Here is a 27,799-nt window from a genome sequence, read left to right as displayed (position 1 = left end):
CGTATATCGCGGCGATGTTATCCGCAAACACGCGGGTTCGGCCAATTTATCCCAAGGGATGAGGCCGACGTGGCCGGGCGGTGGTGGGTGTGGGGCAACCTTGTCCGGCGGAATGAATTCAGCACGCAGCCCCTGTGCGGTCGAGCCGCCTCTACCCCTTTCGCCGACCATCTCCAACCACCGTGCAACGTCCCCACCTTTTGATCACTTCACCCTCTCGTCCGCCCCTTCCTCCTCGTCTATCCGCTCGCGCGCGCACGCGTTAAGGTTGTTTCAAACCGTGCAGACGTGAAACAACATGTGATAACAGAAAAGACATTGTGCAGCACGTTTTAATGTAGAATTGTTGAGATAAAATAAAATTGATCGGTACACGATTGAACTGTTATTGAAAACATTATTCGGTTACTTTTCTCATCGTAATTTCGCGATTAATTATCACCAATGTAAACTACAATGTATACTTTATATTCTTGGACAAGCCTGCGTCAACAATATCACCGCTAAAGGAGCAACTTTGTTGCATTCGGGGCGATCGAGCGTCTGACAGGCGACGATTTATAATCGATACAAGTGGTGTGAATAGCCCTTAACCCGCTACCATCAGCCACTCCTGATCCGCTCCACATATCGCCAGCGCAGTATACAACGGCCGCCTGATTGCCACGGGGGCTCTTAGATTTATTGACCTGTCAATGGCGGCGCGCGAAAACGGCGAATTTACAACGCCGCAGGTGTTAAGTTCTGCCGTGCGTGTAATAACAGCCTGATCCCCAGGCCTACGGTAAGCCACACCGTAATTATATTTCCGAACCTCCCGCCCGCTACCTTTGTCATTATCACCCGAGGTGGCGTAGCCGTAATTCAATGAGATCCATTGCGCGGCCGCGCGTGTGTATGTGAGCGATAAAAGCCCGATAAACGGCGCGTGAGTCTAGAAAATTTTAGCATGCGAACGGCGCCGCTACGAATCATATATATTCCTCATACAAGATGTTCCGAGATTGCCGCATTTACTCTTTCGCCTATAAATACTAAGATTTCAACCGCACGATAGTGCGGATACGCTCTTATCTAAAGAAAGGGGCAAAATAATTCAGGAAATATTCGCGCACACATCAAAATTAAGTAGAGCGATGCAATTTGCCGATATTTCATCGTCAGTCGAAAAACGTTACACGCTGCACGGTTCGTTCCTGGATGTCTCTCGAGCGAGCTAACGCTCGCGAGATGATTTATGACGCGCATATTTTGCACGGGACAAAGTGAAATGATAAAGTTGAGCTTACCTTGAATCTGGTGAGACGAGGTTCCTCGCCTGCGAGCTTCGCCAGCGCCTGATAGTCCCCCTGCGCCGCTCTGACCAGCCACTCACGTGATTTTCCATCCAGTTGCTTCGGGAAAACGTCATTCGCAGCGATTAAGTGCGATTAATAGCCGGGATCGATCGACGGCACGCGGAAGATCGAGAGCGCGCGACCCGTCCGATCGAGAGCGGGCGAATTTTAATTAAGATCCCCGGCCACGATCCGGCCGTTGCATTTATCAGGAGCCAGCGGCACAACACGTCCGATCCGGCGAAGAAATTATGCTCGTGCAGCGTCGCTCTCGTCGGATTGGCGCGCGCAATAATCGCGATCTGCGGTGGGTGATGAACTTACCGAGGCAACGGAAGCGCTGTCATCCTCGTCGGCGCCCTGCGGAGAAAAGAAGAGAGAGAGAGAGAGAGGGTTAGATCCGTCGAAAAATCAACATTACGCGCTATGTCACGCGAGCGCGCACGGGACACGCAGCGAAAACCGGTCCGCTGTATATGGCGGTTGGCTGCGCTCCGGAGAGCGTACTCTCGCTGTACCATGCACGATGGCGAGAAGCTCTGCGGAGGAGAAGGACGACGGGGGTCGAGGAAGGAAGAAAATGCGTGAGCGCAGCGGGAGACCACGAGCGCGGGACGCGCGCTTCGGCCATCAGATTGATATACGGATCCAATAATTGATTCTCCGGCGCAAGGCCTTGGGAGGCTGAGCTCCGGGCCGCGAACGCACTTACGCAACTCCCGCTGTCGCCCGTCGTTCAAGAACAGACACGTCCCATTTCGGAAACCGTTCGTCCCCCCCCCCCCCCTCAATGCCCGATGGCAAATCGAATGATTCCTGATCGCGCGATTATCGAGGTGACGGAGCATGAAAGTACACTTAAGATACGCGATAGAACTCTTATCGCGCACGGCGCTTCCTAATCGCTTACGAAATTCCGCTCTTAACGAAGGATCCGCGTTTCAGATGATTATGTAATTCTTCATCTGTATGTGTTTTCGCAGATTCATACTTGGCGCGCCGCGATAAATCCCCGATAATATCCTTTAAATCATGAATAACGCTTTAACGAGCACGGCGCGTCGTTTAATCGCGCTCGTGTACGGCGCCGATCGCCGGTGCAACGTTCCAACGTTATACTTACAACGGTATGCACGCGGTACGGTAGGATGACGCGACGAAGGGGGTGGCGGCGGAGATGGGAGGGGGAAGAGGGTTCTCTCCTGATCCCAGGAACGCTAAACGACTACTCATCCCTGTTAAACTGTTTGTATTTTCACTCGTCACGGCCGCGTCGGTTGTTCGAGGTGCTCATATCGACACTCGACCCCGAATCGATCGTGACTCTTCATAAATTACTTCCACGGGTCGACCGCGCGCGCGTTTGCACTTTGGCCGAGTCATCATTAGCCGGCCACGATATATCTTTATCCATCGACAACATCGCGCGTGTCCTTAAGTGAAATCACGATTCGAAGGACGCGCGTCGAGTTGAGACGAGACGCGCGTATGCCTGACATTCCAACATTAATCCAATTCCCCCCTCTCGTCGTTCGTTAAAAGAGGAGTCTTGACGATCACGTCGCGCCGCGCGATAAGCTTTTCAATTCCGGCGATCGGGGGTCTCTTCCGGAAATTCTGTCTCTTCGGAATCAGGCATCGAGATGATAGTCACTGACCCCCCGTCGCGTCAGGTGGTGCATCGAGGTGCGTTCCCAGCTTTCGTGCGCTACGTGTGCTCTCGCAAACACGTCTGTACGCGTGCGAATGCACAGATGCACGCCGATAGGACGGACTTTGTTATATGTATGCATCGCGGAGGCCATGCTTCATCGGCGACGCAACAATTGTATTTGCGATAACAAAAAAAAAAAAAAAACGGCGGCAGTAAACAGACGCGGTTGAATTAATTTTTAATTTAATCCTTTCACAACGCGACTGTCTTACGTTTATTAATAATCGGTATGTAAAAGTAGAATGCACATTTTCTATTTTTTAATCTTTTTTTTTGCGTGAAATACATAAGAGCACCTGGCAAAAGAATACATAAAGATTTCCGATTGTTAATGAAGTATATAGGAATATGTAATAATCCGAGTCTCAAAAATTCTTCTCTCGCACATTTTGGAATTAATATGCAAATTCCGGCGGAATTATGCAGGCAACGAGCACCCGAGAGAATTCGTCGACATTTCACCGAGTGCCAAAGAGATTTCAAAGAGGGACTCGAAAGCAATACTCGAGATTGAAAAGCCTTCAATCTCGATATTGAGAGTCACGGGTGTTCGCAATCACGTAGGATTTCGCTGCTCGTGCGCGAGTCGCTGATTGATTTTTAAGCGATCGCGCGATACGGCCGGACCGATCCGCGATGAGATTCGTCCGGGAGGCAGAGGACACTTGTTCGCTCGTATCTCGGACCCGGAGATATGCAAATGCTCTCATCCTCTCCGTGGCGCGAGGTCTCCACGAACGATCAGACAAACGGACCAGTCAGCGACGGCGCAGTCACAACGCGCCATGGGCCATAATGGCGTGGTTATCAGATAAGCTTATAAGACCCGGGTAATCGTAATAGCATCGCAATGGCGGTTTCTCCGGCTCCATCACGAACGACGAGCGGAGGTGAGCAAGCGGCGGCTGAGCGATGAACGAAGACGGGGAGAAGCGGGTCCCCGGCCCTTTTCCCCATCAGCAAGTCATTGTTCCGCGGTAATTAATATTTTAATTGAGATCAGCGGGAATTAATTAACGCAACAGGCCTGTTAAAGTCGTTCGCTTGAACCGATCAATCGCGATCTTGACGCACTTGGCAGAATCAAGATTTTAATTCGCCTTCATAACCGTCTCTTAATATCTTTATCAAGAACACGAAACGTTGTAAGCATAAGGATAAGAACATACCTCGAAGAAAAAATAATCGCGAATAAACTGACCGCGATACGTGTCTGCGGAACGTTGTTTCGGAAAAAAAAGCGGCGTTAATTCGCGCTCGTCACGAATATTAACAATTCACACATCAAACTATTTTCACGTATCGAACGGCAACCCGGATAGCCCAGCGGAACTGAATATTCCATCCTAATAGCGCGGATATATGTACGCAGATGTATGGGCGCTCGTACATCACATTCGTAATCGGATAAAAAGCTAACGACGCGACGCATACAAGCCGCATAATCACTTAGGACGTGATCCTAGCACGAGCCAGCGCCGGGGCTGCGTATCATAGAAATGGATACAAAGGGGCCATCAGCAGCCACGGTAACGAGCCGGCCGACCTACCCACCCTCCCCCTTCATATCCCCCATTGTTATCGCTCTCCGTGGCGCATCAGCGCCGACTCAAAAACACGCTCTCCCGGCAGTTAAGCCGTGCACATTCGCGCGTCTAATTCCGCGAATGTGGCCAGCGGCAGGTACTCAACTACTCAGCAGACGCATGCACGTGCTTACTCGCGCCCTCCTGCACTCTGTCTCTTTCCCCCCCGCGTTCCCCCGTTTCACTCGAACAATAAAAGGAATACGCGGTGTAAAGCGGATAGCGAGCGCGAGCGCGCACTCGTTCTCTTCAGGGTGGAAACGTTTTAATAAGCGGACGTACGCTGCCCTCCGAGGGGGCGTATAAATATATTCGGTTGCCCTAGCGAAGAGAACGGGCGAGCGCGTACTCGCTGCGAGAGAGCGAGAGACGCGATGTTACGAGAGACCGTAGGTGGACGGGGGCGGATATATCGGCGAGACGACGAAGGGGTAAAGCGGGGCACGGCGGGCGTGGTAGAACGAGAGGCAAAACATGTTGCGGCACGAGCTGCCTCGAGAGCTCCGCGGAATTAGCTTTATTATAACCTGGGGGCCATCCATACATGCCTAACAGCGCACGAACATTCGCCGGCCAATAAGCCAAATGCTAACCAAACATTTTCGCGACTCGGCACACCCTACAATTCATCCCTCCCCTCGCACGCTCGTCCAGCCTTCGCGCCGGCAAGGTCCGAGAGCAAGGAGAGGATCGATCCTGATTAAAACGAGAGATGTGTATTTAATGCGACCGCCCGACCGACGACGTGAGCGTGACGATGATTCGTCATGCTTAATGCTTCGCACTCTGAACAAAGTAAACGCGGCACACGAAATATGCGACATAGAAACATCGCGCTTTTACCTCGGCTGCGAGCTTAAAGGTTAAGTTCGTAGTTTATTAATCGCGAATCTCTGCCCGAGACACACTAGACCAACACGAGATGCATCGGAGCATTAGGCGCATTATTATTGCGGCTGCAGAGAAATCCTCCGATCCATTCTCTAACGAGACTCCCTCTCCTGCCGCCCCCTCAGAGGGAACTTTTCTGGCCGCGGCAGCGCCGTTGGAACGATTAGGCTCGGATTAGTCGAGCGCGCGAGATCGATTATGCGATCCTGCGGATAACATTGGTCTGATTTATTCCCCTAATGGGCGTTCGCGCATTCATTTCGAGGCCGTGCGAGGCAATTCCACGGGGCTTCGTCGGATGGCGGTGCCCGTCCTGCCGCTGACAGGAAAACTCTCGCTGGGTGATTCAGCGTTCGGTTCGGCGACGCCTCCCAACGACCACCATAATGCCTACCTATCTCGGGTACCCACCTACCTAACGCCATTTCCATCGTCGGGGATCATAATCCAAGGTTCAGTCGCGAGCCGAATGAAATCGCGTCGAAATACGACGACCGAGATGCTGCGACTGAACGGGCACGGCGATCCGAACACCGAGTCTCGCATGCTAATCGCATCGCTAATTCTCCCGTTCCGGCCAGTCTCAATCGATTGATCGTTCAAATAAGTTGATTAGAACAAAGTGAATAACAAGTATTTTACAATATATTTTATAATGAATCGAGAAACGCTTTGCATTGGTATTATTGTTCACCAATGTAGAATGAAAATGTGAAAATTATAAATCGATAAATCACATCCGATGCGATAAACATAAAATTGAACATACTTTTTAGAAAATTTACAACTAATATTCCTAAATTCCGGCTCAATAACAGCTGCATTAATTTTCGTGGGCGAAACGCGCGTCGCGCATACGCAAATGGGATTCGACAAGTCGGCGTGGAACGATTTACACGATTACGGGGAAATTAGCGCTCACGAACGATTATTATCTCGCGCGGCGGCGTAGAGCGTTTGATTCATAACCCGCGTCTCGTATTTTCGCGGGCGGCGCACGTCGGATTTGGTCCGGATGGGAAACACGGTGCATCGACATCGCGCGCTCGCTCACAGCCGACCCTCTTCTCCTCCACCCCGCTCTTCGTTGACAGGATTATATTCGTACGTACCCACCGTGTTCCTCGGTGTACCTCGATCCCGCAATACGCGTCGCGCGATCATATTCCCGTCGGCTAATAAATTTACCGCGGTGCTCGAGCACACGGCTGTCGCCGTGCGATTGTCGTCGCTCGATTGTCCTGCCGGCAATGTCACAGTTTCGAGGGGTTCCAGCAATAAAGCGCCATAATTGGCATAGCACTTCCTTTCTGAACAAGGTAGCGCGGTTATAATCGCCAAGGCCGACTATGTATCTTAAAATATAATCTCGAAAAAAAATACATACCATGTCATTTAAATGATACAAACAGCACGCAAAAAATTGCGTGAGATTGTAACAAGTATAAAGTGTAATATCATGAACAGTTAGACCGAAATGCGCTGATAAATGCCTGCGAAGAGCCTTAGACCGATAGTGCTGACGTAAAGTATGCTAGGAAGCTGCCGGCCGGAAGAAATCTTAATAGCCGATGCGTTGGCGCGATAGAGCCGTCGTGAAATTAACTTCTCGAAAAGAGTACCGTTTCACGAAATGACTGGGCGTGACGAACGCCTGTTAATCTACGCCGGTGTTATGTAACCGAGTATGATTACATCGTGGAGAGATGTACATTCGATATTGTGTGGCCAACAAGAATATCAAAACATGATATTCAAATCGAGATACATGACTATTCATATAAAACTAATATTTGATGAGGCTTCACGTTCCTTTTGAACATCAATATTTTTTCACCGAAGTTAAACAACTTCTAAATAATTTTACAAATGTCATGGATATCAATCCGAAATGCAAAGAAAGCTTTATTCAGCTATTACGTTGATTCGCGAGAAGTGAAACTTTGCGAATGTTCGATTCGGTGAAGCGAGAGAAGAAGCGATTGGCGTGGGCCCTCTTGTAGTCCTCGCTGTAGTACCTCGACGAAGGCCGAGCTTAGCCGCCTGCGTGATTTCGTCTCCTAACGAGTTTATCGCATCCTCTTTAACGTTATTAACACGGGCTAACGAACTGGAAGTGCCGAGTCATCCCGGTCCTGTACCGAACCACGGCGGAGGAGCCATGGCGGTTCCGCCAGGTATAATACGCACCTGTGTGTACACGCGTGTCCGATCTTTACGCAGGTGTGAGCGTGTGTATGTACGCGGGCTTGTAAAGCGCGGGACGAAAGGGGGGGGGGGCGGCACGACGGCGTTCGACGGCGCGAGTTACGTGTATAAGGTGGGATAAAGGTACGTATAGATACACACAGCCCGGCCTGTCTGTGCGGCCCTGATACCCGGGTCTCTGGGCTAATTCCGTGGTGTAATCTACGGGTACCATCTCAATGGATTAGCATATAGATAGCGAGGTGGACTGACCGTATATATGCGCACCTAGACCACGCCACGGGGGGAGGCATGTCCGTTTTGGTCCCGTGTCCTACGTACGTAAGCGGGTCAGGTGGTGTTGCAGCAACGTCCTCGCGCGATTGCTACGAATAAACTCTCCGGACATCTTGCGCGCCCGCATTGATGAAGCCAGTTAAGATCGATGCAATCGGTAACTCCCGAGTATTTATGATCGTCGAGAAACATTTTTTTCCAATTTAAACATCGCACGGAAGTGAAGATGCCGATGCGGTTCATAAATTTCGTATAAAAGCTTCCCCTCTAAAACAGAAATCTCAATATTCATTGAATTCGTCGAAAGCTGCCTTCAAGATTTTTATTCGCGCAGCTCGCACAATTCAAGTCTGTCACATCGACGTGGCCACGGAGAAACATGCCATCCTTCTCAGCGGAGACTTCCGTCTCGGAGATCATCGAGGGGATAAGAAGCGTCATCGACGCTGATGGCAGCCGGACGCTGGGTTACGAGAGGGGGCGGACGGACGGGGCCGTGGGGCATTTCGCCCGAGGTGATTCGGTCGCGAGGTAATTTGTGCTCACAGCGGGGCTGAGCAAACACGCGCGGCGGGGGTGCCTCGAAAAATTAAATAACTCGATGACTGGTCACATTCTCGGATGTGCGCGCGCGGCACGTATAGCTCTCTCGGGACCGAACGAATGTGCATACATACATATGTACGCCGACGGGTCCCGAGATGTCCGCGAAGAAGGGCGCCTCTCGGCTGAATGACGTGGCCCTCTATTGTCCCTCCTCCGCCTCCTTCCTCTGTCTCCTTCACTGCGCATCGCGAATGGTGCCCACGGACGAGCTGGACGGACGAGCGTCCCGGGGGAACACCGTGGGCCTTGTGCGGCCTGGAATGGTCCCAGGACTGTGCCCAGGGAGCGAGCGCCGGCCTCCCGCGGACTTATGAATACAAATAGCCGCTCACTGCGCGACTCAGATTCCTGATAAGCTACGCTCCTGACTTACCGTACCATCGCGCGGCATAAAGTACGAGCTTAGGATCGCGCGGAGCCCGTCCGACGTACGATCGTTTAACGGCAGATTATCCTCGCGGAGAAAGATTCGGATCGACCGACGTCGACCGTAGGTTGGTCGCGAGTCTAAAAAGACTCCCAAGTATCGCGCGTCGCGCACAGACAAGCTGGAGAACAAAATGACGAAGAAATTGCGCGGAACTTGATTTAAATAGAAAAGGCAAAATAAAACGCGCGAGCCGGAATGCGATCGCATATAGAAACGATGAGATATTCTCGAGATGCAACCGACCCTCTGCGGAGCTTGATTCGCGAAGTGTGCACACACACACACACACACAAATAAACATAAATCAATCTTCCGAAGATAATCGACGAATCGCTGTTATTTATTTTATTGTAATTTCTTCGAGTTATTCAATTTTGATGCACGGTGACGAAAGATCATGATAGGGAATATCTAGACGATAATTGTACGATCAAACGAACTTACCTGTAAGTGAAGTTCGATCGTGATTATACGAAAAGCCTCGTTCGAAGAGATTACACATGTAGTTTCCTTTCTTTATACTAATCAACCACACATTTAGAGTGAGAAAAGTGCGCCGGTGGCGGCGCCCCTGCTGCGCCGTCCCGCGCGCCACGTGATATCACTGCTTCATTTTTTAGAGTTTGTAATCTTAAAATTGCTTTTATAAAGAGGGATATGGGTAGAAAAAACAAGGAACTTGTTAGGGAGGGGGGTGTAATCTCTTCGAACGAGGTTTTTCGTATAATCACGATCGAACTTCACTTACAGGTAAGTTCGTTTGATCGTACAATTATACTTCAAGCCTCGTTCTCGAGATTACACATGTAGTTGTTTAGAGATGGCAATTTTAAGGAACAGTATTGGCATAGCTCTACATGTACACACAACACATACATATATATATATATATACATATATATTCCTGCATACACATATATACGTATTTATATCATTAATAAAATTTTTTCTAATTATAGAAGTAATTATAAGCGTATAACATAAGGCAACACAAAATATATGGATATATATACTTATAACGCAAACTATATACTGAAGACAATTCAACCAATATATATATATCTGTAATTATATCTCTATTAATATAGCATTTTTAGTTTAGTTTTTTTTTTTTTTTTTTTTATTCAGTTAAGACCGTATTTGAAAAAACATCATTATTGGCTGTAATTGGACGGTTGTAAAAATTAGCGAAGACCTGGGAATTCTCTGACCATCCCGCCGTTTTTCTAATTATCGACAAATTTATACCTTTACAAAAGGCTTTTGAAGTGGAAGCGTGTCGCGTTGAGTGTGCCGAAAAAATAGAAGTATCTATTTTGCTCTCTCGGAGAACGGATTTGATCCACTGACTGAAGGTCTGCGTATTTATAGCTCTGTAAGGTTTTCTTGTCGTAATGAAGAGCTGTTGTATATTTCCTCTAAGCTTCGCTGTAACTTCTAGGTATCTAATAACTGAATGCATTAAACATAGTTCTGGTTTTTCGATAAAGGCTAGTATTATAAGTAATGGCTGGAACTTCCCAGGTCCTGACGTTTTTATTATATCCGGAACTCTAATTTTCAATCGTCCTGGTAACTTAATAATATTATTAATAGTAATACTGGTTAGCGTTTGTGCCCTCTGGGCTGTACATAAAGCTAATAACATTGCAGTCTTCTGTGTTAATACTCTAAGACTTAGATCTTTTAAAGGAGAAAGCGTTTCTAAATGCCTAAGTACTATGGATACATCCCACGTGAATGCATACCTCGGACGTGCAGGTTTTAATCTAAAAACTCCCTTCAAGAACCGAGTGATTAAGCTAGCTTCCCCTATCTTATTTTCTGAGATTAAGGAGATCGCAGACCTATGAGAATTTAATGTGCCATATGACGCACCGGTTCTAAAACATTCCGTTAAAAACTGTATCACATTGTCGCACGTTGGTTCAAAAAGGTTTAGGTCTTTTCGTTCACAGTATGTTTTCCACTGCCGTAAAGATGATTCGTATTGTTTAATCGTTGAATTTGCCAACGATGCTATCATTATTTCTAATGACTCTTGAGGTACACCTTTTTTCAGAAAGGCTTTGCCGATAATCTCCCTGCAATTAAACGGAGATGTTGTGCCCTGGGGTGCTGTGACAACCTGCTTGATGATAAAAGCAGATTAGGATGTGCATTAAACAAAATCGGGTCAGATATTAATAGACTAGTAAAGAGAGGATACCATGGCTGATTTGGCCAATCAGGCACCACTACGATACCACAGGCTTTATCTTGCTTTATTTTGACTAGAGTCCTTAATATCAGGATGAATGGGGGAAAAGCGTAAAAGTTTAAGTCGGACCACGAGAAAGTAAAAGCATCAATTTGTTCACTATTGGGCTCCGGATACCAGGAAGCGAATCTATTACATTTTTTATTTAAATTCGTAGCAAATAAATCTATTTCTGGTCTGCCGAACTTGGTAACTATTTCCTTAAACGCAAACGATGCTAGTTCCCATTCTCCATCGTTATTTTTTAATCGTGATAGAGTGTCTGCCTCTACATTGTCTTTGGAAGCTATATAGGACGCAAATAAAAAAATATTCTTGTCCTCGGCCCATTTCCAAATTTTTTGAGCTAGAGAATTATATTTCATATATCTAACGCCTCCCATTTTGTTAATGTAAGATATTGCTGTGGTATTGTCTATTCGTAAAAGAATCTGACAATTCCTAACATCTATCGCTAATTTACATAAGGCCAGATATACCGTCAGAAGTTCTAAATAGTTTATATGCTTCCTTTTTTCAGATTCATTCCAAAACCCATGTATCCTCTCATTACCATTCACAGCTCCCCAGCCCGTTGTAGATGCATCAGTGTAAATTATCATTTGAAAATTACCCGATTTAATCGAGTTAATTGAATTTTTTAGACTGGCTCTCCACCAATCTAGTTCCGAAAGAAGGTGCTGGGAGATTATTATAGTCTTATCATAATCATAATCGTTGATAATAAGAGCCAGTAGTTTTTCTCTTTCTAAAAGTCTTGTATATAATAAGCCGTATTCTATGGCTGGACAAGCTGCGACTAGTTTACCAATTAATTGTGCTAGATCACTAATTAAACAAGTCTTTTTTGACATAAATTTGGTTAACATGTTACGTAAATTTGTTCTTTTTTGTTCTGTTAGCTCTATATGATATTTAACAGAATCGATGACAAAACCTAAGAATTTACATCTCGTTGATGGAACAAGTTGACTCTTTCTATCATTTATTATGAAACCTAATCGAGATAACAATTCTCGTGTTTCAAAGACGTTAATTCTACATTCTTCTAAGGTGCTTCCTATGCATAGAAAGTCATCTAAATAGATGACTGAGGATAAGCCTCTACTCCGTAGAATTTTTGCAACTGGTTTCAATAGCTTTGTAAAAACAAAGGGGGCTGTACAAAGTCCAAATGGTAAGCAAACAAATTCGAACATTGTGTCTAGAAATTGAAAACGCAAGTACTTTCGACTGTCTTTATGTATCGGTACTACATAATATGCATCCTCAAGGTCGATTGAAGCCATAAAATCTCCCGGAAATATTAATTTTATTGCCGTACGTAAATCTTCTAACTTGAAATGGGTAGTTTCGATAAATTCGTTTACTTTCTTTAAATTGAGAATAAAGCGGTGTGATCCGTCTGATTTTTTAACTAAGAAATACGACGATAGAAATTGATTTCTCTCTGGTTTACAAATTGCAATCGCTCCCTTAGACAATAAAGATAGAATGGCTTTTTTGCAGTTCTCTCTCTCTGTTTTAGAGTTAAACGTTACCACTGGTTCTTTATTTTGGTAAATCTTGGAAGAGAATTTGATTTTGTAACCTTGCACACAGTTTAATACGAATCTATCATTCGTAATTTTCTGCCATTCGGATAAGAGAACTTTTAATCGACCCGCGATACATACATTTATCTGGTTTTCCTCGTTGACCTGCTGGAACTCCGGTGTGTTCGTGCTCTCGAGTTGTATGGTTCCTTCGTCCTGAAGGTCAGACGAGAGCGGTTGTGGCCTTGAGTGTTGGGATAGCCTGCACGATTGGTGAACAGCCTCTTCACCTGCAGGCTCTTTGCGTTTAAATTTTTCTTAGAATATTGTGACAGACTTCTTGAAAACTGTTGATTTTTGACGTTCTGTGTTAGACTTGCGATACTTTTAGATTCTTTAATCTTGTCTGCTAAGTTTTCTCCAAACAGAAAAGTATCCGATTTTCGTTCTTTAATGGTCGTCTTAAATTGTTTATTAATTCCGGGGTAAATGAAAGCTTTACGCGACTCGGTTTCGTTAAAATGGATTGCCATTATTAATTTAGCCGCTTCGTTAAGTCTCTGTACGAATAATAGCTTATCTATATCTTCTTCCTCAATCATAATCAATGTCAACGCCGAGCCGATTGCTGTGAGAGCTGATCCTGCTAGCTTTTGATTCTCGACCATAAAATTGTCCCTTTTAACTGCCGACTCAAAGAGTATGGCGGAAATTTCTGGGTTTAGTTTAGGTGCGTCGAATTCCGACGAACGAGCGTATTTGACCGTCAGCTCTTCCTTGGACTTCTGTTCTATTCCGTGTGTAATCCAGTAATTCCAACGCAGTTTCAAAGAATCATGTAAAACAATATCTAGCGCTTTTGATTTTTGCGGATCTTCTCCAAGCATCTCGAGGATCTCATTGTCGACCGTCGCCACTGTGTTCTGATCCGAATTGCTTGGCGCTACGTTTTCTTTGTCTAACTGCTCAGTAAGTTGTTCATTTTCTTCTTTATCTGAACCTACATACACATACACATAAACATAGATATATATATATATATATATATATATATATATATATATTCATGATGTTTTGCCTCTCGTGCAAACTCATTGGTGGACTAGCCAATTTTGCCTCTCGTGGAAACTCGATTGACAACGTCTAACCTGTCTTGCCCCTCGTGCAAGCTCGTTAGCTATTTTATGCTATTATTCTAGATCAATTCAATAATGAATTCTACGAATCTAAATATCGTAATGTTTTGCCTCTCGTGCAAACTCATTCGACACAATCTAACCTGTCTTGCCCCTCGTGCAAGCTCGTTAGCTATTTTATGCTATTATTTGAAATAGTTTCAATGATGTTTCTAACAGCTTACCTATTGCATCAGAGAGGTCCGATTCTTTTTCCTCATCTATCACCTGTCTTTGCTCTTCCTCCTCGTCCGTGCTGGAACTTTCCGGAACGGCACGTATGATGTCTAACTTTCTCTGTATTTTTTCTAATTTCTTATACAGATCTTGAATATCGTTAGCTTGACGCTTGCGTGACATGATGACGTTTCTCTAGGCACCCTGGGACAAGGCCCAGGCAACTTGTAATTATTACTTATTAATTATTTGATGTATTCTCACTCGCACGTGCAGCTTCTAGCGCACAAAGAAAAGGAATGAAGCAGTGATATCACGTGGCGCGCGGGACGGCGCAGCAGGGGCGCCGTCACCGGCGCACTTTTCTCACTCTAAATGTGTGGTTGATTAGTATAAAGAAAGGAAACTACATGTGTAATCTCGAGAACGAGGCTTGAAGTATAATCGAAAAATTTCGGTCCCATGACCGGACCACCAAGAAAGGCTCTTCTGACCCGGAAAGGCGGCGCCCCGCCCGCCACTATCATGACAGTCACAATCAGTCAGTTTTTCGGTGCGATCACCGGATTGTCACTACGGGAGACGAGACTCCCGCGGATGAATGCCAGAGTCTGCCATTCACCGGGAACGCCCGAGAATGGGGAAGGTAATCAACGGAGCTGATTTAGTATACGCGTCTCTCTCTCTCTCTCTCTCTCTCTCTCTCTCTCTCTCTCTCTCTCTCTCTCTCTCTCTCTCGAGAAGAGAAAAAACCTTGTTATCCGCAGCGTGATCTTTTTTTTTCTTCCAGAAGATGCGGTGGTTGATTACATTAGCGTAAGACCGGAGGCCTAAGCTGGTATGAAAACGTGATGGACGATAGGAATTATGAGAAGACAACAAGCGGCCCATTGTAAGCCGCTCGCCGTTTCCCTGTGCGCGCCCTTGCGCGCGTAGATACCTGCCCTACCTATTACCACATAAAGGCCGAAAGAATTTCTCGCGGAAGCGAGACGAGTCGAGGCGGAGCGCGAGGCGTCGCCGGTGCTGCTGAGCAAACAAATTTAATGCGCGTGCATAACGACACCAATTTAAATGATAATGCGCGGTGTGTGTGCTTTCAAGATTAACTCGTAATAGGCCGGAATAAATGTCGGCGGACCTGTTAGAGATGTATCTAGCCGTCCGTTACACGGCAACGGTGGGTGCTAACTACTCCTGTAGACAAGCTTGTTTATATTGGTACGTCGCGTCGCGCGGCACGGAGATCCACGCGTAAATTTGTATGTAACGCATCCAGCGTTAGTGCCAAAGAAAATTGGGTCGTCGCGAATCACGGGTCCGCACGCCGAGTCCCTGAACGTCGTTATTAAACGCGACCGCGATGAATTATCATCGGGCGAGCATCGCGCGAGCAGCGCAACCCGCAATTATCTGACCGGTTATTAAATTTAACCGATGGTATTTAATTATCGTCGAACGAGGTGTTGCCCTGCGCATTAGCTCTATGCTATAATTTATGCGATCGTGTATAGAGTGTTCAATAGGCGATGGTCTCGAAGTACCGTGGGAGACGCGCTACCCGAATGCGCCTTTTCGCGAACGATCGCTGAAGCTTATCGACGATTTTCCCATGTTACGCGCGTAAACACGAGAGCGTAATAACGGAGAAAAAAAATCATGCGGGGGAGTAATAATTCTCGATGCATTCACCGGTACACAGATAAATTCCGACGGTAATGAGCGAGCTTATCTCACGAACGCTTATCGACTGGCACTCTTGCCCAAGTGGATTTGCCTAATTAAAGGGACAAGATGTAAACGATTTTATTTCCATCACGGCTCGCGCTATCTGCGTATCTGCCGACCACTTGGAACGAATAAATGGGTTTCCCCCGTATCTGTCCCTCTTCTTCTCTCCCTATCTCCTCACTGAACCCGAGAGACGCACTTAAACCACCGCGACCAGGTGCACCTGTCAAGTACTCTATGCCGTTAGTTTGATTAATGACAGAAATATCTCTTGAATAAACAACGGGACGCGTTTAAACTCGCTGAACAGATTGACAGTATACTTGGAAGCAGCAGATAACCCGCGACTCTTGGCAATTGCTCGATGAAAATGATACGTCTGTTCGTAGTTAATTTTCATTGATATAATATTAACATTTGAAATTTAAACTGTTAAAAGGATTTAAAAAATTTTACTAACACATAGTTTTGTATTAATGGACACATCAAGACGGTTTTTTCATTTTCCAAATTTTTTGACGATTTAGACGATTGTGTCAATATTAATATTAAAATCACGACTTTGCTAAATTAAGTTACTTCAAAGAAACATTAAAAATACATTGTACAGAAACTAATTAAAGGAAATAATCAACATCGATCAAGAGTCGACGAGTCTTTGGAAGTAAGCTGCACGAGGTAAGTTTGCCTGCGGAGGTGTCTTGTCGAGATTGTCGCGAATAGAATCATGCAAGCTGTGCCCTCGCTCCTCCTCACCTCGCCTCGCCGCGCCGTTGTGAACCTCTTTGCATATACATTCTGTAAGATTACTTTGTGCGGTTTACACCCAGCCCCTCCCGTCCCCGCGGCCGTCCTTCAGCAGCACGCTGCGCTTCAAGCCCTCGCCTCCTTTCGTTGCTGAGAGGCAAACTACCCTCCAAGTTTCACCCAAGGTCCCTAATGTATGCGGAACTATACGGCAGAAATTCCAAGTTCGGCATGGCCGTGTTAGGCGCCTTTACGATGAGTTTCCACCCTCGCGTTCTCTCTTTCCAGGCGCCGCGCTGCGCTGCACGGGAAGGGACGAGGCTCGCCCGACAAGACTCGCCTCCCCCGTATAAGAGGCGAACACGCGTGATCCTAATTAGAACGCGTCCTCGAGGTGCCGAAGTAAAAGCGAGCTTCTTGTTAGGCGTCTCGGCGAAGGCGCCGTCGGCGTTTTCGCGCGCACATACACGCGGGCGTATAAGCGAGATGCACTTTCGAGGTGCGCTCTTGTAAAAGAACTCTTACTTCCCTACTTCGTGCCAACATTTCGCAAATGAACAGTACTGAAATCTTAATTTCCGTGACAATTGACGGTAATTCGTGAGAGCGCTCGATTTTACAGCCGACAAAATAAGCGGAATGCACGTTGTGCGATAGCGTCGAAACCGTATACAGACGTATAACTCATTGTTATTCTCGTGTCATAGAATCGTTTTCACACAAACTAAGAAGCTGAGGTAATCGCGAGAATTCTCACGGGAAGGTATGACAGGTAAAGCACCTCGCCACCCGCGTTTGTATTTACATAGAAAAGAAGCTATCTTCGCTGTCGGAAAAACATAATGCCTACAAATGGCCGCATTAGTCGTATGTTACATTGGTGTAATACATTATGTTTCAGTGATTAGATGAGTTTGAGAAAGCTTTTTGTCGAATACTAAAGATAAAACAGGAATGAAGCGTGTGCGATATAAATGGATTTTTCGTCAAAATAAAATAGCTAAAATATAAGTATTTGCAAAGGACTTTTAATCAATTATGACAATATTCTAATTCATTACTCAATTAAATAAGTAGAAAACTGTTCTAGCAAGTCTAATTAATTTATTATAATTAATTTAAAGTTATTATATCAACTTCGCACGAAATATATCTGTCATTCAAACATCGTTGCGTCTAATCTCTTTACTACGGCTACGCTTTCCTGTAATAAGCCTTTATCGAACCCGTCGTGCATTCGGTGACTCATAATCAGCCGTTCGAGGAAAATATGATGAAAAACTACGTGAAATGTGTTGATGCGGCAATTGGCCGGCGAACAGCGCGGCACGCGACACCGCACTAGACAAAACAGTCATTAAAGATGCAAAGGGCGGAATGGCGCGACCACATTGCATGATAATTACTGTAAAGAAAGCCCGACTAGGCGGTGACTCTACACCCACGGGCTTCCCAAGAGATTACAGGATGTCCGGAGGCGAGAAGGATTCTCCCCGCATGGCCCGAAAACCCTTTCCGCGCTTACAAGCAATAAAAATTAACGGCCTGGTCCGGTCAAACCGTATATGAAAGGCGGCCCGCCAGGACCGGCCGTGGCGTGTGAGTAATACATAATTATCACGGGCCATTCAATGTGTACGCGCGGCAATAAACAGTTCTCTATTGTAACGAAAGAGTCGTATAAAAAAATGTGTCAAAATCTTTCGGTGTTAACATTTTGTTCAAATTACCATTCGCGAAAGAGAAATGAATCCACAAGCAGAGTACAATAAACAAAAAAATGTTAATACTATTTCGTATTCAAAAATAGACAAGTATTTGGTATGAGCGTAAGATGAAGAATTCCTTGAAGAATTTTAAACGAATGACGCCGCAGCCACGCGCGAGCAGCAAGCCGAGAGCACGATCCGGCCATAATCGGCCGAAGGAAGCGTGGAACGGCCGCTTCCTTCCTCCTTCGCGGAGTCGGCGTCTTTCATCGTGAAACCCGGTAAACATATCGAAATTACGATGGAGGATCGGCCGCGTAAAAGATGACCGGCACATCCTGCCTTGTCCGAGACTTTCTTGGTCACGGCGGAAAGAAGCTTGTCCCCCGCTCCTCTTCCGAGATCTTGCAACCCCCTCCCCCTCCTCTACTTTTAATTTTCAGGCGCGGCTAATTATGATTTACGGCAACATCGACACAACATCCTGATCGCTGCGCGAGATACCGCCCGCAGGATATTCAAATGCGATGAATATTGCTCGCCGCGATAAACGGCGCGCGGACGACGAGAGAAACGGAGAAAAGGAGGCCGGGAGGGCCGTGGAAGGGAGCGAGAGAAGGAGAGAACCATCGCGAGAGCGCGTGTAAAGGATACGAAGAAAGGATTCCTAGTAGCCTACTCGGTATGCAAGATAGGCAGTCAGCCCTTGTACACACCGCATCCTCCTCCCTCCCGCCCTCCGAAGGATGTATAGACGATCCTCGCGCGTGGATCGTTCCGTGCCGAATCGCTCGTCCGGAGTATTTAAAGCTCGGCGGGATAATTCAATACGGGACCTGAACCCTTTGTGTCCCCGCGTGTGTTTGGAAAACATAAGCGGCCGACGGTGTCACAACACGGCAATCTCCGTGATTTAACTCTCGCGAAGAACTCGTGGTGTAACGACCGCGCCTTCGAGACGGTATATAATCGATACTGAAAATGCACGCTCGAGTGTAATAGACCTTAATATCTTTCTTTAACTTCGAGATCACGTTTTTTTAGTGATTTGAAAATTATATTAATTATTTTTATGTTTAAATTAATTTTGTTAGATTACTTTACTAAAATTATATTATTTTGTTGCAAAAATTATTTATTTATATCAAGTAAAATTTTTAAAATATTCTCCCAGTTTCTTTTGAAGTTAACTTTTCAGCTTAGGTCTATATCACTTTATCGCTTCAATTGTATAAAAATGTAAAGGATCACTTACCTTATCCGCTCGTTTTCTAACGGGAGTGGTCGGGTCGGTAGGCCTGGCGTGAAGATCGGTTTCGCTGGCCATTCGATTGAAGCGTTGCATCCTCTCGCGAACGCTGAGCTGTTCGGCTGAGGCGTGATTCGCCGTCATCGTCGCTTCATCTTCCTGCAATTTAACAGTTCGATAGCCGAATTTAACGGATTAGTTTACAACATCGGTTACAACTAATGTTAAGTAAAAGCATATGGCGCTTGCACTGATTGTACTGTTTCAACTTTAATCAAAAGTTCTCACTCACGTGAGTAAGGTTGTCGGAAAATGTAGCAAGTTTCGATCGTCCGATAGTTTCCGCGACACTTTCTATATATTTTTGCATACATGATGTACTTTTATCGTAAAAATATCAAGTTTATTCCAACTTCTATTTTTGCGACTGAAACAAAACTAATATGCTGCAATGCGTGTATGTTATTGTGTGATCAATTTGAATATTTAAAAAAATATTTAATCTCCAAATTTTAACAAAGTTAAAAAAATAAATTTACATTTATAAATATAAAAAAATTGTATATACAATATAATTTATAAATATGATATAAAAATGTAAGGAAACTTTTTACGAACTAATGATAGGTGACAGAATTATCACAAACAAAAACCTAAATAAAAATATTCTAAATGTAATTAAATCATAAACATATAATCAATAATAATATTATTAAATAATATCAATCACGTAATAAATTCTAAAAAAATATTTGTATAATGCAAATAATATTGCAGTTGTCATTCTAACTCTGTTTAATGATTCTAGGAATTTATCGATGCGATATAATTATTTTACTATGTTAATAAATGATTCAAATACCGCGTATCAGTATGACGCACCATTCTCGCGATAAATGCGTGACGATATCGTTAATAATCGCGAATAATCGCATTTTTTTTCAAGGAAATCATCTTCTGCGTGCAAAAACGATAAACAAAAATTCTACCTTTATGGCAGCCTCTGAAAAACTTCCTCTATTCTTGTCGACGTTTTCCTTGTTTTCCACCTTGAACTTGTCTTGACTTTTGCGACGCGGTGGAACAGGTGGCGATGACATCGACGTGCCGACCTCCGAATTATCATTTCGGCTATCTTCGCGTTCGGAAGTTGGTGTCGTAGGCTCCTCAAAGCTCGTTTGCGAATTACTCGATGACGGGCTGAGAGGTGCAGGGGGTGGTGGCCGATAAGGTGGAGGCTCTCGCAATGGAGAAACTGGAGTAGCTAAATCAGGAGTGGCAAGAGGGGATCCTACTTTTTGAGGAGATGAAAAGTCTAAGAAGGGTTGGCGATATTTCTTCTTCAGAACCAAGAACTTTTCGCCCTGTTAAGGAATGTTCGTTTTGATAACACATCGTACGAGTGATTTGACAGAAGCGACAGATATTTTTACATTCCTAACTTCAAATCTCCGTGAATCGTTGATTTTACTTTATCACATTAATTAACGAACAGACTGACAAAAATAAAATTTCCAAAATTAAGTAAAAATCTACCGTGCACGATTTATTGCTATGTTTTTTTCCAATTTCTTGCAAAGTCTAAATATATACCTGATTTATTTTAAATATAAAAAACATTAAAAATTGTTACATCATACTCGACATTTTAACTGCAATATTAATGTGATAATAAAATTTTATTTTATTTATAGCACTATAAGTGTTTTAACTAGTATTTTAAATAATTATTAATAATATTGAATAACATTATTAAAGATTTATTAACATTATTAAACGATAACACTATTAAAATACATTTGACCGCAATAAATCTGCCGAGAACACTGTGTGTATTTTTGTTTTTCTATTTCTTCAAATATGCTTACTCACTTTTCGTAGATTTAGTTCATAATAGCATACACTTTCGTAATATTGCTCAAAATCTTCACAAAACTCGGTAAATACTGAGGGTCCATAATACTATATTGTTTAACATTGAAATACAGCCGAAAAAAATAAATCTTTAGACTCTGCGATAGTTGCGTTCGTACATCGGAATTTTTCAGCTGATTACGCGCCTTCAGCTGATCGCGAGCAGAGCCGGCAACGTCGCCAAGTGCGCAACAAGTCGCTTCTGTCAAGACGAAAGAGAATCGCGAGAGCCCGTGTAACCTACCTCCTCGTTCTTTATAGTGGCCAAGGTATTGACATACTCCTTGAACCGATTCCTCGCCTCGACTGTAACGCAAAATCGTACATCAAGCTGAATTCCACGGTAACTCGCGTTGCGAGCTGTCATACATGTTTACATCCGTATGCGAACGCGAGGTCACGCCTTGTAGCGAGACAGTCGCGAACACGAGCATCACGCCAGAAATTCAACCCACCTCGCGTCTCCGGATCTGTCAGGAACCGTCTGAAATGCTTCACCAGGTCGTGGTTACGTGCCGTACCTCCGTTTTCCAGTAAATAATTACGGATTTCCTCGAGAGACAACTCACTGGGCATCGCCATCTTGGACTAACTACACGTCAGAGCCACGAACGGCTGTTCACGAAGTGGACTCGGTCTGTCGGTAAAAACGGTTGCTGTTATTATCACCAAGAGCAGAAAAAAATTCGTAATTTATCACAGTTTACTTTTCCCTTTTTCTGTATAACAATATGCATGTAAGCTGTGTAATAATATATAATAATCATGAAATAATTGCTACAATTAAATAATAAAAAATAATGACTACAATTAAATTAATATAAGTAACTCATTGCATGTTTACTTCTAATTATGACTTGCCTGAATATTTTTACTTTATATTTATAGACATATTCTGTTAATTGCATTTTATAATGCATTCTAATGTGTTTATTGAGATCATCGATAAATATACAGAGTGTTATATATATTTAATAGCCGCAAAAGTATCTGTCGATGTTAATTTATTTGAGGAGATATTTTATTCAGTCGTACGCGAACAGACGCTTTTCATAACCATTTAACGCTACGTGAAACGTTATTCCGTAGATTTTTAGTGTTCGAACGATGATTTTGTCCATCGACCGACGTAAATACCGTATTTTAAACGAGCTGGCACATATTAATGAAAGCGATACAACGTCGGAGCGCATTTAACGTTCTCTCGCTGTAAACTCTTTACGATCGGATAGGATCAAAACGCGCGACATGCTTCTTCAAGCGAAACCTTTTTACCAGACGTTCAGGCGAATCGTAATCTGTCCCTGCCACTGTCGGCGCGAGGCACCGTCCGGAACACACGCCTCTATATTTATTCAACGACCAATTAGTAACCGACGCGATAAATTCTGACTTAATTTACGGGCGACCATAATTTTCCTTGTACTTTTATAAAACTGTTTCATAAGAGAGAAAATAAGAGATGTATACATCCGTCAAAGAGACTTTCACATCTTGAGTTTCCATTTAAACGCACAATCATTGATCATGCATATTAATAAAAGAGTGAGCTTAAAAAATAATTTTTTAAAATATACGTTGCACTTTAATTTATATATTTAATTTATAAAGTTGTTTCTGTTATCTGGCTTTATAAATTTTAATATGTACTGTGTTTAAACACATTTTAAATATTACTATGTCCTGTTATTGTATTACGCGCATATATAATATTATGATGTGGCTAACATAAAATTAAAAAATATCGCGATATACTCACTTCCTGTTCCCTCCATCTGAAGGGTTAAAAACTATTACAGCGTACGTTGTGTACACCGAGCTCTCGTTAGCTGTACAATCACGCGTCTGCAGCAGCGGCGGTTCTTATTAACAGTGCCTCATAATTAAGAAAACGACCTTACTAATCACCCTCAATGTGTAGAAATACACGTAAACGCAAGGGGGAAGGAGGAGAGCGAGAGAGTGCTAGAAGGGCGGGTATGCGTGCAACACGCAGAGCTTTGCACGCGTATGTGTATCCGTGGACCGGAAGCGAGGCGGTACCTTTGTAATTAAACCTCCTTTATCGGCGATATTCTAATGAAACGACGAGTAATGATCGAGCGCGGCCTGCATTGGCGCGGCAGCAGTCGCACGAACATCCTTCTGCTTCGACACAAACATCTCCCTGCTTTTGCTTATGAAAGTCTTCTTAAATATTTTTCAAGTCCAAGATTTAAAAAATTTCGAATTATATAAATGTCAAATTTTATGACGCAATGTTTCACTGTTACAAAGCATTCATAAAGTAGAAAATAATTACGTAGTAGACAAATGAGGGAACATCTTTGCTGCTTTCATTCATGAACATTTTTCCTAACCAAAATATTTTTTTAATCCAAATTAAAGAAAAAAAATCTAATTATATTAATATTAAATTTCATGAATTCGATTTATCGGTTATAAAAAATTTATAAAGTAGAAAATAATTACGTAGAGAAATTAAAGAAACATATGTAAACGCAATTTACGAGCTTGAAAGAGTGAAAAACATGTCTTAATGGTAAAAACGAGGCGAAGTTCAACAAAACTGCAACGAATGCAGAGGCAGTATGATTTCTTGTGAAACATGCACGCCCGTAACCTTTTGTCGCGAACTACATGTATAACCCTGGTCTCGCTGGCGGCGCAGTAGCTCGCACACGAGCAGCACTCGACACAATTCCGCAGACACGGTAGGATTGATGCACGAGATTGGAGGCAGGAGGTAGGTATTCCCGCGGACAAAATGCGCGCCGTCGGGGTCGAGGGCCCCGGGGGCGAGGGCCCCGGGGGCGAGGTGACCGGCGAGGAATGAGAGACCGGGAACGAGGACAAAGGATCGCGTCGACGCCCCCCGCCGGCCCCGTAGGTGCACCTACGATATCATCTACCCGTGTTCCTCCGCGTTATGCTTATGCCCGTGCATACGTAAAAGATGTGTGCAAGCCAACCGTACTGCCGCTGCGCTTTATCCGTCCGGCGGCCGCGGTGCAAACTGCACGAGCGAGTCCTCTGTGTGATCTACCGCTCAAGATTCCGAGTAAGAGGCTGCGACAACCCTTCTCCGGCTTACCGCGTTGATTTTCTGCCTGTCGCCGCGCTGCCGCTTATTTGCGTTTACGCGAGAAATAACGGGAGAGCAGAGCTCTCGCGGCGTACCCAGGGCTCGTTTGCGCGCAATTTGTACCTTGAGGCTGCAGATCGCGACCGGATGAATTTCAATGAGCGCGGATTGCGATGTTTCAGACACGCGAAAGTGATATTTGTATTTGTTCGTGCGACACGAAACCGATGATTGACGCAAAGATACCTATTTCCAAACGTTTCAGCGAAACGAAGTCTAACTCGTCGAAATTATACCCTGCACCCTGATTACGACTATATTTGCTCGTAACGCACGATATTCCGAAAGAAGAGTCCCGTTGAAACACTTAAGAACGAGGAAGTTCGCATGACGTAGCACAATAATACAGACGTGGAAGTCGTCGCACGTGGTCGTCGTATTTCTTACGCACTACTCAGTTTGTTCTCTCACAAACGTAAACAAGACCTCTTTTGCAAAACGTTGAGAGGTCTTTGCCTTCGGAAACTCGCCCCATAAATGTCGACAAGGTGCTCCGAGCATTAGCGTCGCCGGTCCGCTTTTTGTCGCTGAGATTCCACGGGCACTTAAAAAATTGGCACGCAAGAAGATGTGTGTCCAAAGCATTACGCGATTATATATACGCAGAGAGACAAAAGAATTGTAATATAATAATAATATATAATATCAATAACATCGATACAATAACATCAATAATATAAATAAAATATTGTATACTAAAAATAATTTAATTTAATAATTAAATTAATAAATGAGAGAGAGAGAAAGAGAGATTTGAGCAAAATTTTACATTTTCTCAGTCAATGGTGACTCTTTAAAATTGCACTGCAAAGAAGATGCATTCCACTAACATCGTTTCTCATTCACGGGCAGTGAGTAACGCCGGCGCGCAAACAGTAAATTCGTGCTGGATCAAATGGCAAACTTATAGCGGCATTCTATCGCTTTTCGCCATATAAAGCGATAAGGTCGCGAGGACAATATATACGTCCAGCAGAACGACATATATATTCATCCGTAATTGGAGCGCGTCGGCCGGCGAATCGGCCGCGATATAAAACGAACCGTATAAAGACCGTACTTTAGCCGGTTTTTGCGCACGGTTTTTAGCTGCCGTACCTCCGGTGGTCTCGTTAGACAGACGATGGGAGGTCCGGAAGAGATCCGCCACAACGGTCGCATTACGCGTTTGCTCCACGTAGAAAGAGTTGCAGAGTCCATAGATTTTAACCAACTCTTCACTAACAATAAGAGATATTTTTAAAAAGTACCAAAAGCAATCCAATATCCGATATATATTTAAACAATTTATAAGTCGCGACTGAAAAGTCAATCTATTTATAATATAATGTAACAGAAAATATTCAAAAAATTGTAATACATACACATACACACACGCGCGCGCGGAAAAAACTGGCACAGCAAATTTTACGCTGTTAGAACAAAACATGTTAGTTATTATATGGATAGTAAAGAGAAATGCTAATTTTATTTCCTGGAAATAACTGTGCTAAATCTGCAAATTATATCGCTATTATAACAAATGGACTTTTACTTTGTCATTAAAATTTGCATTGGCAGCGACAATTTTGCTGCATTAGCAAAATACATTTGTTAGAAATAAATTATTTTGTTGTAGCAGCAAATTAATGTGTCGAATAAATTTACTCAGCAAAATTCATCTATTCTATCAGCAAAATATATTTTGCTGATAAAATATATTTTGCTAATACATCGAATAATTTGTAAATTAGTTATGATAGCAAAGTTTTATTACTATCACATCTAATATACAATAGCAACGACGATTTTGCGATAGCAAAATTCTGTTTTCCCATCCACATACAAAATACATATCACTGATATATATTTGTATATAATATATATGTAATCATTTTTCTGATTTACATGTTTTTTGTATTACGCAGCAAATAAAATTATAAATAAACTGGCACTTTAATAAAATTCCACATTAGCCCACTTTAGTTTGCGTTTTGTTTATTTAATTATTCTGACCTTACCTAATTTATTTTTTAAATAAAATTCTATTTTCGAACTCTGTCGCGAATTCCAATTTAAATTCTAAAACCGGTTTTAATGAATTTAATTTAGGTTATCAAAAATATTATTTTGCCTATGCATTATTACACATACAAAGTATCCCAGAACTATTACCGCATTTGTAATATAATAACGCGTACATTACACACTACACATTGCCTAAAATTAATATAATCTGCAATTTTAATATCGGCAATATAAAATAATTATCGAATAGATCCAGAAAGGGCTAATTATGTTGGATGGGAGAAACATTTAAGGGCCTGCAGATGGGACACAGCTGAGGATACAAATAATATCAGGAACGTAAAGTATTTCGTCGAGTGAAATAATGGCTGCTAATGAATCGAAGGGGGCTAAAAAACGCGGAGTGTCTCTCACTCGCTGGTAAAGGAAGCGGGCGCGGAAGCTATCGGACCGCACAATCTAGTCTGCCGACTACCGTTTAGCCAGCCCGGCATTAGAAGTTGTCACAGGTGCTCGCCCGTATACCATGCTCCACGCACGCACGCACGCGAAGGAAAACGGGCAAAGACTCTCAAAGGAAGTCTCATGTGCGCGCCCGTGCGTATATTTGGCTTTCCCACAGTTTTGCGTTCGATCTCTTGGCTACCCCGCGGCCTCGCGCCGGCGTTTGCCGACGGGAGAGACGGAAGCCATCGCGCGGACTTCAAAGATTCGCGATCGGGGGCCTCTCGAGTATAGGCATTACATATTATCGCGCTGCCTACCTAGCCGAGGCCGACATGTCCTCGGCGGCGTCCTCGCAGCGCGGCTCCGCGCGTGCACACAAAGTCGAGGACTCGGCCAACACTCCAACAGCAGCGCGTTTATCGTCGGAGACCGACGGTCAGAACAAAGTGCACCTTGCCGATGCGGCTAATGGCAGTCTTGTTTTACGCATGACGGCTGGCATGTACGCGCGCGGCAAAAATCGTTTGTACGTGAGACAGATTTTACTCGGAAATGTGTGTCAAACTTGCAGATCAACAGCCGCTTTCAATTTTCCTGTCACACTACGGAGAATCCTGACTCTTGTATGAGAATTATCGCGATAATTGTCGACTTG

At 44.0% G+C, this 27,799-nt stretch overlaps 2 protein-coding genes across 4 annotated transcripts in view; both read right to left on the bottom strand.

Moving 5' to 3' along the window:
* The window catches only part of sowah (sosondowah), a 134,990-nt gene that overhangs the window by 68,268 nt on the left and 38,923 nt on the right, over window positions 1-27,799 (bottom strand). The window contains exons 4-9 of one of the 2 annotated variants that reach the window (XM_067347735.1): window positions 22,001-22,182; window positions 21,790-21,851; window positions 20,621-20,995; window positions 19,638-19,790; window positions 1,662-1,697; window positions 1,290-1,394 (exon numbers count right to left, since the gene is read on the bottom strand). In XM_067347735.1, coding sequence (XP_067203836.1) covers window positions 1,290-1,394; window positions 1,662-1,697; window positions 19,638-19,790; window positions 20,621-20,995; window positions 21,790-21,851; window positions 22,001-22,127 — 858 coding nt within the window. In that variant the 5' untranslated portion in view covers window positions 22,128-22,182. The remainder of the gene's footprint in view (window positions 1-1,289; window positions 1,395-1,661; window positions 1,698-19,637; window positions 19,791-20,620; window positions 20,996-21,789; window positions 21,852-22,000; window positions 22,183-27,799) is intronic. The other variant, XM_067347736.1, reaches the window with a different exon arrangement.
* On the bottom strand, window positions 1,829-14,989 carry LOC105670961 (uncharacterized). Of its 2 annotated transcripts, none has more exons than XM_012364737.2 (3): window positions 14,204-14,989; window positions 12,985-13,843; window positions 1,829-11,179 (listed from the first exon to the last, which is right to left on the bottom strand). In XM_012364737.2, the coding sequence occupies exons 1-2, from the start codon at window positions 14,376-14,378 to the stop codon at window positions 12,987-12,989; spliced, it is 1,032 nt and encodes a 343-aa protein (XP_012220160.2). In that variant the 5' UTR covers window positions 14,379-14,989; the 3' UTR covers window positions 1,829-11,179; window positions 12,985-12,986. The 2 variants fall into 2 exon arrangements, with proteins under 2 accessions (XP_012220160.2, XP_012220159.2); XM_012364736.2 differs by having other exon boundaries at window positions 1,829-11,176.

This window comes from Linepithema humile, chromosome 1, assembly GCF_040581485.1.
Source record: "Linepithema humile isolate Giens D197 chromosome 1, Lhum_UNIL_v1.0, whole genome shotgun sequence".
Taxonomy (NCBI): Eukaryota; Metazoa; Arthropoda; class Insecta; order Hymenoptera; family Formicidae; genus Linepithema; species Linepithema humile.
This window is presented reverse-complemented; position numbering and strand designations above follow the sequence as displayed.

Coding starts and splice junctions, on each gene's coding strand:
- LOC105670961 (XM_012364737.2), bottom strand. CDS start 14,378: ATGTCACGCAAGCGTCAAGCTAACGATATTCAAGATCTGTATAAGAAA. Junction 13,844..14,203: donor GGACCTCTCTGATGCAATAG/GTAAGCTGTTAG, acceptor ATGTGTATGTAG/GTTCAGATAAAGAAGAAAAT.